Source organism: Eschscholzia californica, unplaced genomic scaffold (assembly GCF_041429995.1).
Source record: "Eschscholzia californica isolate CP2 unplaced genomic scaffold, dmEscCali1.0.p SCAF_2, whole genome shotgun sequence".
Taxonomy (NCBI): domain Eukaryota; kingdom Viridiplantae; phylum Streptophyta; class Magnoliopsida; order Ranunculales; family Papaveraceae; genus Eschscholzia; species Eschscholzia californica.
In genome coordinates this window covers 37408601-37420791 of record NW_028238309.1, presented here as the reverse complement: position 1 = coordinate 37420791, position 12191 = coordinate 37408601, and the positions used below count along the sequence as shown (strand labels likewise).

Below are 12191 nucleotides of genomic sequence, written 5' to 3'. Positions count from 1 at the left end.
CCTCAAAACCATGTGTAGATTTTGAAGCACTCACTCCCTCTGTCGATCATCCATATGAAGACCCATTCTATCCGGTCTGTACTCTCTCTAGTGCGGTGCCAAACTTAACGACCTTATTGTCGTCTAAGTTTGGGGATTGCCCTTCTTTCTTGATAGTCTCACTTACACTATCACTGAATTATTTAAGTGTGACACTATCGTCCCCTGAAAACTTTGTGTTTTGGGTAGACCCACAGATGTATCGATTATTGGTTTATAGTTAGTTACACTTTTGTAATCCAGTAGGTATAATTCTTTCTATTTTTCAAGTTATCTGTTTCGTCTGGCTGAAGACGTTAAACTTAGCGCTTTCTGGGAGGCAACCCACGCTTAGGACTTCCGAATCAGGTAATATCTTTCCCTTCACCCTGTTATGTTCGGTTTAAGTTTGGGGATAGGGGAATGAATTTTTGCGAAGTCCTTATTTCAAAAACTCAAAAGGGTTAAAAAATTTTCAAATTTTAAAATTATTTGGATTGAAAATGTGAGTCTAGTTGTTTTTGCTTGTTAATGGTTATAGAGTCTAGTTGGTCTTACTATCCATTTGCAAAAGGTTTGTCCATGAATTTCGAGTCTTGAAGTTGTCTGTGCGCTAGCCATGTGAGTGTTAGATAGGTGAAGAGTTGACTTTTCTGAGAGAACTTAAACGATCATTAGTGGAGACTTAACCTATGTGAGATTCTGAGCCTTTCTTGTTGTTTTGAGTGATCTCTTCTGAGCTAATTCCGAGTAGAGTGAAGAGCTACTCAACCTCGCAATATTGAAAGAAGAACTCATTTGATCTCTTGAGTTCAAATTTTACATTCACTGGGGATTTCATCAGGAAGCGAACCTTTCTCTTGTAGTCTGGAAACTTGAAAACAGTGTCAACTAGAGGAAGATAGGAACCTCATCATTTAGAACCCTGAGAATAAGGCATGAAGCAAAATGAAGAGAATTATACCCAAGGAAAGAATAATGTCAAGAAAGTTCTTTGTGTATTTGAGTTTGATTACCAGAAAAGTACTATGAAAAAAAAAAAAAAAAGAGAAAAAAAAAAAAGGAAATAGAAAAGGAAAAAAAAAAAAGTGTTTGTTTAGTTGTTTTTGTTTATCCCTTGAAGTAGTTCTTGAATATTTGAAGACGTCGAGTTCTCAGGAATCTAGTCACATCCTCATTAGAGCCTATTGACTTCTAGGAAGCACTCTTAGATAGTTGATCAGATGAGAAGAGTTGGTAAGCTTCCCCATCCCGTATTAGTGGTTGTTTCCTTCCTAAGAGATCAGTCGTTCACGAAAAAAATTTTTATTATAGTCCGTCTTTTTCATGTGTTGAGTTTTCCTTTCATATTCATACTCACACATCGAGTGAACCATTTCTGAGTGACTTTAATTTTTGAGTGTATGACTGTGATGCAAAAGTCGAGGCGAAATGTATTGAGAAAGTGATCGAGGTCTTGTCTGTTCGGAACTGAAATGATGCTCATATTGGCTGGTCACCTGCACTTCGGGTCTTGATTACTAGTGAAGGAATTTTTAGCATTTGTATGGTTTGGTCGACTTAGATTTCATTTCTATTAACTTTCGAAAATGTACCGGATAAACATTTTTAGTCCATATCATATTTAGACTCTTCTGGATTTTTGAGATTTTTGAATTTTGTGGGTAGATTCACTGCAAACCCTCACGAGACAAAACTCGTCCTCTTGGGTAACCTAGAGGTTTAACGGCTAGTTGCACGGGCTATGTGCAATCGTGATTCCCTACGAAAGTGGTGAAGTGGGTTTAGTTTTATTCTCTGTTTTGCTCGAGGACTAGCAAAATCTAAGTTTGGGGATGTTTGATGAGACATGAAAATGTCCCATCTGAATCTCTTAAATCGGGTTAGTTAGTCCATTTCGAGTAATTACTCTCATGAATTACTTGTTTCTCTTGTCAGGTGTCTTCTATGGAATTGAGTGCGAAAAAACGGTTAAAATCGGGAGATTGACACATTAGGGGCATTTCGGTAATTTGGTGTTAATGGTGCACTGGTATTTTGGAAAATAGTGATACTCGGATGAAACTAGAGGTCAAGACGAACTCGTGGGTGAAAACGGGAGTCAAATCGGAGTCCGAACGAGTAAGTTGGGGCAAGTCAAAGTTTGGTCCAAATTAGGTTTACCAAAGGTCAGCTTAGATTTCTCATTGACACGTGGCGCGTGCAAGAGGATTGCATCTGACGGCGCAAGTGAAAGTCAGGCTATGCCGGGACGTTTTCGGTATATTTTCTGGACGCTGACCTGGTGTAACCAAGCGCATGATAGTGTGGGTGCATCTCTGTCGCGCCAATTAGATCTGACGGCTGCCGAATGGTGAAACAGATCCTGTGATGCTGGGCATATGATACAACTTCTTAAGATACCCCACACCACACTATATCTTCACTCTATCCAGCACGCATCATGGTATTGGATTGGGTCCCGCGTTAGTGGAAGATGAAATTGACCGGTGCTATATCCTCCCATATCTACTACTATTAAGGGCTATATATATTCTCCCATATCTACTATTATTAAGGAAACAAGAGTATTATGTGATATTTGATTATTCAAATTTCTTTCTTTACAACCAAAGGAACCAGTACAAAGAGAAAGTTTCTTTCTTTGAAACAGAGCCGAGAAGGAATGAAACGACTGGATATGAGACGGCGTTTGATTGGAAGATTTTCTTTCCTGTTAACACAGTAGAGAGAGATTTTAAGCTTGGGATTTGCATATTTTATAGAGAAAGAAAGAAGATTTTAAAAGAGGAATTAGAAGAGGATATTTGAATTCTTATAGACAAAGATTAAAGAGAGAGAGTGAGTTGTAATGGAGATATTTCGAAAATGGAAGGGGAGAGAGCTGTGATTGATTAAAGAAAATATCTTTTGCCTTATGAGTTGGTATTATAAAAGTGGATTGAAGAGACAGGGAATAACATCTCATCTTGGAGGGGGTCATCTCCTCTCTTAGCTCCACTAACAGAAAAATCAGAGAGAGAGAGAGAAGAAGAAGAATAGGGATAGACTCAGGGCTAAGAGAGAAACAAACAGAGAACCATATAAGTAGCATGTAAGCGGCGACTAGGCGCCGCTTTTTAAAGCATAGTTTGAAATGTCCCCAACCAATAACACGGAAATGTCCTTATCCACAACCCCCCCCCCCCCCCCCCCCCCCTTTGCTTATCAGACCGAAATATTCTAGCCTTTTCAAATTTTTGAAATTTCACTACTTACAAATCATTCTAAAACACACTTGAAATCAACGTAAAAAAAAATTGATATAAACCGTTTTCAAGAGTCCACCACATCAAAAACCTTTTAAAGGCTATCATAATACATAATGCAAAACCCCTTAAACCAAGGTTTTTCTCTCAAAGAAGTTTTGTTTCTCGTTCATAGTACTTTATGAATAAAGAATAAGACATTATAAAGAAATACAATAATATATATTTCTCATAATTGGTTATAAAGAAAATATAAATTCGAATTATGCATCAGGCCCAAAAGAAATGGTGTAAGGAAGACTTGAAAAGTCGGAGGGGAAGGAATGATCATTGTAAATGATATTTGTGATTGATTCAGATTTAACGACTTTGATTGTCCATTTATATTATTGCATTGACCATCCTTTGAATGATCTTTGATATAAAGTTTTACAAAATTCTGTTTTTCTCATAATCGAAATGATCGTATTGGATGATCCAAATATTGTTCATCAGTTGACAAGGTCAGTAAGTGAAGGAAGTACCAAGAATCCAACAAGTCAACCCGTGTCAAGTCATCAGGGAGGTGAATCGGAAAGAGCTCTGTCACTCAACCCCATAACCGAGGGGTCGGCATGGGTATTCTAAACGTTTAAGCCCTGCTCTAGCTATAAATATAATCAGGTCTTGCTAATTTCAAAAATTGTCTTCCTAAAATCAGTCAAGATGTTAAAACTGCTACTTTGAATCCCGTTATGCTCCTAACAATTGGGGAGGGTGAGACCTGCAAGGAACTCAGATACCTCTCTGACGCTCAAGACAATCAGATTGTCCTTTCAGTTAAAATAATGAGTATTGAGTGAACCTGAGTTTGTGGAGTTAGGACTTACTCATTGTGTTGTGGTTATGTCTGCTTTGAGATGAGCTGATTGCCTTTTATAGGCTTCATTCACCGACTGTCGATAGACGATGTCGATGAGACGGTTGAGATCCACCGTCTTGAACTGAAACTATTATTCATAGTTGTGAGATATTAGGATTCCTCTTTGGGATTATCATGTATATTTGATGAATAAAAGTTACGTTGTTTAAGGATATTTAGTGTTTAGGATAGATCATGTTTCCGATCTTGTAGATTCTTTAGGGGAAGTTACCTCTTGCAAAACTCTTGATGCCCAAGTTTAATAAATACTTAAGATATTCATCGTCTGAGATCTTGATAAGATTTTGGGATTAAGTCGGTAAAGCATTAGGCACGCCTCCCCCCCCCCCCCCCCCCCCCCAATGTTTCAGGATTAAGGTACCCCACTTACGCGGACCCCCTAGTTTTCTCTTAAACCCTAGGGCAGACCTAGTGGTATTTGAGTCAAGTCAGGACTTAGGCACTTAGGATGATCATACTGACCCCTTAGTTCTGGGCTCCAGTGGCATATCACTTTCGAATTCAACCCTTGACCTGTTAGACTTTTGGTCTTTTCTTGACTTATTGATCGTGGTCAACTGATGACCATGTTTTGGATCATCACGAGTCCTGCCACGCCTTATTTGAAAGTAAAAAAAACTAAGGAGTATAAGAACTTACAGTCTTTCCTTTGATTTTTTACATGTTTTTAATGCATACGTGATTAATGATTAACATATAAGTAAACAAATCTTCAAGGTTTAGGGTATACCTACACCAGGGCGCGTCGCGGAACCCGATTTTATTTAATGTAGCGAGATATTCTTACTGTAGTGATTTCCATGGGTGGTTTTCGGAACTGCTTGTGTGTCCTTGTCGTTTGAAAGCTTGGATGTCTTCAGTTTTGGATGACAAATTTTCTTTTCTTGCCTTCGAGTTTTCTAATGCTTGGATCACACGCCTATTCTGTTGCCCTTTTCGTAACTGATCACAAAACCCTTTTGTCACGCGTGGAATACGCATCCTTCTTCCATAGACGTGAAGTCGAGCTCAACCGTTGTAGAGAGGATTTAAAGGCTCGGGAGGCAGCTTATGCGTCGAAGGTTGATCAACTTAAGTATGACTTGCATATTTCTAAATCAAACCTGATCTTCGAGCAGAGAAAGATTCTTTAGAACTTTAGTTAGGCTACCACGAGGCGAGGTTGGCCACGCTTCAAAGAGGAAATTAAACCTCTCTAGGCTGGGGAGAGTCTCTTTATGGAGAGGCATGAGAAGGACAAATCGCGCTTTGCGTCCTTGAAAAACAACTTTGATCAGAACGAGAGGATATCCAGAAACAGAGTTATAGAATCCTTTGAGGTTGAGAAGAGTGTTCTCGAATTTGGGGTACGCACCGTATATCAATGCTTCTATCTGTATATTTTAGATGTACAGATAAAACTCAGATTTTGTCTTCATCGATGAAAGTTTGCCATTCAGTGAAGATGAATGGGCTTTGTTATCTTCATCGATACATCAATGCTTTTATCTATATATTTTAACATCAATGCTTTTATCTATATATTTTAGATGTATATAAGTTAGGCTTAAGAGATACAATTCAGATTTTGTCTCCTTCTATATTGGACTCGTTGGAACTCATGATTGCTAGTCATGTCCCTATTACCCTTATACCCGAAAAGATTTTGGACTATCTACGAGTCACAGGGTGTGTTTTTCGTTTGATCAAACAAAACACGTGGTCTTTTACTGCAAATACGTGTCATTATTACCTAGGCTCATTTATGTTTTGATGACCTTACCTTTCGACCATCTCTATTTTTATTAGAGTATTATCGTATTGAACTTTTTTACGCTTAAAGCCCATAAAGTACCATTTACTGTTTGTCGTCCATGTTTTGTTTCTCACTTTCAACTCCTTCTTTGTTGCAAACTACCTTATCTGGTTATCGCATAAAATTCACATTTCCAATCTCCTTAACATTTTTCCTTTCAACTGTATCCGTAATTTATTTGCGATCTTTTGTTAGAGATCGATGTTTGTCTTTTCTTGACAGCGACCCTAATCACCGGGTCTACTTTTGTTTTTTTTATCTTTAAGATTTGAGTGAGCACGGTCACTTTATTTAAAGAATACTCGCAGGGTACATCGGACCCATTTTTGGTTCCTACATGTGGGCATCTTCAATTCCATTTGTAATTTTAGATGTTTATTTTATCTATCCTTAATGTTAGAAGATGCTAGGTATTAATTAAAGGGTTATTTCCCAAATAACCCCCAACTTTGTAACCGGTTTCCTGTCTAGCCCCCTACTTTATAAAAAATACCCAGATGACCTCCTTTTTCAGATTCCGTTATAACACCATTAACTAGTCATCACCTCTCTCTCATCCACCTCATCGCCTCTCTCTGCCACCTCATCATCTTCACCGGCGAAGATCGTCGGCCGGCCAATTTTCCGACCGGCGACCTTCAAACATAAAAAAAGAATCTTTTTTTTTTAATTCTTCTCTCTCTCTAAAATTTTTTTTCTTTTTTTTTGTAACTCTCTCTATATCTGGTTCACCAGATCAATGGTCTGCATACAGACCTTAAGATCTGGTTCACCAGATCAATGGTCTGCATACAGACCTTAAGGTCTGCTAGCAATGAAGGTCTGTTTCGCAGGGGTTTCTATGGCCTGCGAACATACCTTCAAGGTCTGATCGCAGGGCATTGATCTGGTGAACCAGATCTGGTTCACCAAATCTAGAAAGAGTTACAAAAAAAAAAAAAAAAATTAAAGAGAGAGAGAGAAGAGTTTAAAAAAATGAATCTTTTTTTAATGTTTGAAGGTCGCCGACCTGAAAATTGGCCGGCCGGCGACCTTCGCCGGTGAAGATGATGAGGTGGCGATATGATGAGGTGGCAGAAAGACGCGATGCGTTGGATGAGAGAGAGGTGATGACTAGTTAACGGTGTTATAACGGAATTTAAAAAAGGGGACCAACTGGGTATTTTAATAAAGTAGAGGGTTAGGCAGGAAACCGGTCATAAAGTTGGGGGCTATTGGGGAAATAACCCTTATAAACGACCCTCATAGATTAATTCCCATACTATTTTCAACATAAGCCGCAAGCTACACAACGAAGAACATTTCAAAGATTGAAGGTATTTTATGTAATTTTTTCATTTATGTAGTTTTGATTTATGCTAAAAGTACTCAACCAAAATGATATAAGTGGGTTGACTCTGGTCAATGATCACTTAGTCGAAGTCTCTATAAGCACCCAGTCAACTAACCTGAGTAAAATTCTCCTCCATCACTTGGTGATACAAGTGACCTTTGGACGGTTAGAGCAAGACCCACAACTGCGACCCCCACAGATGTTTTTTTAAAGAAACCAAACTCATTTTGAAACTTGCATATTTGCAAAGATCCATGAGAAACCATTAATATTTCATAATCCAAAAACGAGCAGATAAATCTAGGGATAGTTTTGGCTTTCTTACACGATGGAAGACGAGAGAGAAACCCAAAGAGCCAAATCGGCAACTGTTCTTGGACATAGTACACTGTACACCTAATAAATGAGAAAACTGTTACTGACTCATTTATACATCCTTCACTCATTTCAATTTTTCATCATTTCCTTCTTTAGCGGATTATTGCAAGATTAGTGCATTCATTTAGTTTTGTGTGACTGCTTCATGTCTCTGCAACATTTACTTCCACAACGACATCGAAATGCCTTTATGCCTTTATGTAGTTTAAGGGGCTGGGTGCTTACAACATCTCCGACTCCTACAGACTTTATAACTGTTAGGCCGCCTGCTAACAGCCTCGCCCGCTTATAACATTCTGGGGGAGTGATTTTAGCAGCGCCCTTGATTTATATATAATGCTGCAATAAGTTAGAGGGTTAATATATTTATCTATGACAAACAACAAAAAGAAAAATTAAACCCAATCTCAAAATTCGCCTTCCTCGATTCAACAGACAATGAGTATTGTGAAAGTGTTTTTCTGAGCAAATTGGAACTACCTATCGCAAAGTCTTTAGTCACCTAAGGCCTTTCGGGATAATCCAAAGCTGCGACCTAATTATAGAGGGATGGTTACCTTAACGAAAAAAATTTATAGAGGGATGGTCGATTTTATTAGAAGAGTTGTTTCAAGTATTTACTGTCCACTTTCAACAAAAAAAAAAGTATTTACTGTCCAGGACCTAATTAGTAATAATAGAGATGGTCACTTTCATTAGAAGGGTTGCTTGAAGTCTTTATAGCAATTGTTCAGGACCACCCATGATTTCAATTGAAGTATTGGAGAGAGAGAGAGAGAGAGGGAGAGTCTTTATGGCAACTGTTCAGGACCACCCATGACCTTCAATTGAAACATTCGAGAGAGAGTTATTCCACCGCAAGAAGCATAAACATCCCATTAAGGCTTCAACAGAACAAGATCAGGCTAGTGTTGATCTAGTAAGAGGGCCTCGATATTTCGTTTTCCTTCTGGCCCCTTCGTATACCAAGCAGAAATATAGTCCCCATATACAACCTCTTTATATTTGGCTGGAGAATCCTGTGTTATAGTACCAGCTGCTGGACCAATTTTCTTCGTCTTGCTTGGGTCGTGAAAAGTGCCTACTGACAGCCGAGCTCGTGTCGAGTTAGTTACAGCTCGATGTTCTGCACTTTTGTACTTTCCATTACTCATAATCTGCCCAAAAAAGAATCATTATTTTTGTAGATTACATCACTATGAATTTAAAGTAAACGTAAAAAGGAAAATTAAGAATAGAAGTTACAGATCCGGAATGTGGTAGTTTTTGAAGAAAGAATCTGCAACATTTCTACAATACATCTTACTAATAGTACCATGTAATGATAACATAGCTCATGGCAATTCGTTTTGAGTTGGATGTCCACAAACTTATAATGGTAGCGGACTAGGTTCATATGTGATTCACCCAATGGTCAGATCGGATGTGATCCACATCACTCAACAACAGATGTGTTAGGCTCAAAAGTCCTTCATGGATAAAGGAAAGTCTCATAACCAACTACTGAACATGTATAGCATCTCCACTCTAGCTAATTGGTTTCGAATTGAATGTGTAGAAACTTAATGACATTTGTATCTAGATACCGTTGAGTCTTGTAGCATCAAACCCACAAGTCAGTATATGCTAACAATTGACATTCAAAGGAAATGATTTTGACATCGTATGTATGATGGAAGAGAACCAGAACAACACCACTATTAAGACATTGATCTCTGGGAGAAGGGCTATCTAGCAACCAAGAATATAATGTCTAGGTCCTCTCCACTCATTGCCAATTGGTTTTAAGTTGGATGACCACAAACTTAACATGGTATCAGAGCTAGGGCCACATGTGATAGGCTTAAAAAACAAATGTGATAGGCTTAAAAACCACGTGTGATAGGCTTAAAAGCCACATGTGCTCCATGTCACCCGAAAAAAAAAACACGTGTTAGGCTAACCACGCCACACGTGAGGGGGCGTGTGAGAATAGTCCTATATGGGAAAAGGGCAATCTAGCACCCAAGAATATAATGTCTAGGTCCTCTCCACTCGTTGGCAATTGGTTTTGAGTTGGATGACCACAAACTTAACAGGACTAACGGCAAAATCTAAACAGATTTACGTAACCGACAAAGTGACACCAATATCAGAATGGTCAGCCAAAAGGACAAAAGAAACGTTACCTCAGTTTGGTCAGCCAAAATGACAACGATAGCATCAGATAGAGGTTGTACAGTAACCCATTCACCATCCTTTAATACCTCAAGACCCCCGACATCGTCTTGTATCAAAAGAGTAATGGCACCAATATCAGAATGAGCCTGTAACCCAAGGGTAAGCTCCGGCTGCGGACAAGGTGGGTAGTAACTAATGGTTATATTCTGGTACACCTCTCCAACTATCTCTTCAATACAAAAAGATGGTAGCCCTAGACTTTCCGAGATTACACCCATTAATTTCAAAGCAAGCTCCTTTATGCGATCACTATACTCCTCCACTGTTCCTCTGATTACACCAAACCATATATGATATTTACATAATCAAAGCAAACAGAAGAAACAACGAAGAACTTTATGCCAAACGTTAACAAGAAATTGTGTTTTCATTCCTACATTTCCATATACTAAAATCCATCATTTTTGTGTCCAACCCCCATTCTCGAAAAGTAAAAAAAAAAAAACTAAAATCCTCCCTGCACACCCACCCAATACTTCAAAAGTTCAGCGAATCACTGAAACTACTTACATTGCTTAAAATCTAGTGACCCTTTTCTAGATTCCAAACAAAATCATTTATCCAACTCTAATAATAATAAAAATAAATAAATTTTACTGTTTTTCCTTATAAAATTAAAAATTTAGAGAGCAAACTATAACAGAATAAAAAGATGAAGAATGTGAGACCTGTAATTTGGGGGATATTCAGGCCAACAATTAGGATTCCTTCGAGAAAGGGGAAATGTATGGTGATCGAAATAATCCCTCCAATCCAAAACACTGTCTTCCTTTACTAACATTCTGCTGCCATACCCTTCGGATGCTGCTGAATTTGGGTCACAAGAATACTTACATTTGTCTGCCAGCGAACAATCGTTGAAGAAAGAGAGACCAACTTTAATCATTTCTTCAAGCAATTGCTTCGGTACCCCATGATTTCTAACTTGAAATGCACCCCAATCGGCACAAGCTCGTCCGATTTCTTCAGTTACTTGGTTGGAATGTTGGGGATGAAAATTGCATAGATCAATAATGGGTATGCCTGAATCTGATAATTTCTGGCAGGAAGAGGATGGTCGATTCTCAGCTGGTTGTATGTATTGGGAGGGGACATTAAGTAGGCCACTCTGAACTAGGGTTTGGACTCCCGCAGAATTTACTCCGGATACGAAGGCCTCCATGAATATGATGATTCTATCTGGTTGTTTAATAGTGGGTGAATTTCAATTAGATATAACTTCTAGTTACAGATCAAATAGTGGGTGATTATATATATATATAGTTGACCATAAAAAGATAGAGACTAAATCAATAGAATTCAAAGTACTTGTAGTGTAAAATCAATCTCAATTATTGCTGTGTATTTGATAATTACCAGATAAACAGATGATGAGAGAGAGAGAGAGTCGTCTAGACTAATTTCATATGATGACGGATTTCGAACGACGAGTACTTGGATAGCTGCACGAATTGGTCGAAGAAGGAAGAAGAAAGGGGGTGATCGGGTCAAACTAATTTGGTCGATGCAATTTGGTGGTTGCCCATATAAAACCTGGAGCAGTGTTATGGGCCATTAGGGGTGGCCCAGTGAAGAAAACAAGTGAAAGTACAGATTAGGCTAAAAACTAAACTAGAGTTGTATATAACAAAGGGAATGCTATCTATGTTCACGGAGAAAAATGACGAAATAAATTACGGAATGAGGTGGCAAAGCAAAGTTTGAAAGTTTGACGGCATCTCAGCCGTCAAAATCAAACGGTCCAGATTTAATGTTCACGGCTTTCCCACGTCACCCAATTCCTTCCCACGTCATTCTTTGCCTTTCCCAACTCCACACTTTAGAGAGAGAGAGAGAGAATAAGGTCCTCCGGCCTTTAGAGAGAGAGAGAGAGTACTAACAGGAACAAATTTGGGCATTAGTCTCCTTCATCCGATCAAATAAGAGAGAGTGTTGGAAATTAAAAATACTTGCACAAACAAAGAAGAATAAAGAAGATATTTAACTTGAATTGAATTACTTGACTTGATTTAATGAAAATAAACTACAAAGACCGGTCTATTTATAGACCCAAATTCTACCCTCTAACTAAGACCACTACTAACATGATTCCACTAACTCATCAATTAACCCACTAACTTAATCAACTAAAGAAAATAACTTCCCACTAACTTAACTCTCTAATAACTTAATTATTAAATCAATTTTGAGTTTAAATAAAATAACATTAAAATTAACACCCTCCCTTAAACTCAAACGGTATAACGCGCATCATGATCTTCAACTTGTAAAATGAAT

The 12191-nt window shown here is 38.3% G+C and overlaps 1 protein-coding gene across 3 annotated transcripts; it reads right to left on the bottom strand.

Moving 5' to 3' along the window:
• Nucleotides 1-8265: 8265 nt before the first annotated feature.
• LOC147557686 (2-oxoglutarate (2OG) and Fe(II)-dependent oxygenase superfamily protein) lies at nt 8266-11510 on the bottom strand. 3 transcript variants are annotated; one of them, XR_015234152.1, is made up of 5 exons: nt 11271-11417; nt 10583-11093; nt 9863-10184; nt 8435-8851; nt 8266-8314 (listed from the first exon to the last, which is right to left on the bottom strand). XR_015234152.1 is itself a non-coding variant. In XM_086659155.1 (4 exons), the coding sequence occupies exons 2-4, from the start codon at nt 11074-11076 to the stop codon at nt 8600-8602; spliced, it is 1068 nt and encodes a 355-aa protein (XP_086515281.1). In that variant the 5' UTR covers nt 11077-11093; nt 11271-11510; the 3' UTR covers nt 8266-8599. The 3 variants fall into 3 exon arrangements, 1 of the variants encoding a protein (XP_086515281.1); XM_086659155.1 differs by having other exon boundaries at nt 8266-8851; nt 11271-11510; XR_015234153.1 differs by lacking the exon at nt 8266-8314 and having other exon boundaries at nt 8485-9080; nt 9129-10184.
• Nucleotides 11511-12191: the final 681 nt, after the last annotated feature.

Coding starts and splice junctions, on each gene's coding strand:
- LOC147557686 (XM_086659155.1), bottom strand. CDS start 11,076: ATGGAGGCCTTCGTATCCGGAGTAAATTCTGCGGGAGTCCAAACCCTA. Junction 10,185..10,582: donor GAATATCCCCCAAATTACAG/GTCTCACATTCT, acceptor TGGTGTAATCAG/AGGAACAGTGGAGGAGTATA. Junction 8,852..9,862: donor TTTTGGCTGACCAAACTGAG/GTAACGTTTCTT, acceptor TTTTTTGGGCAG/ATTATGAGTAATGGAAAGTA.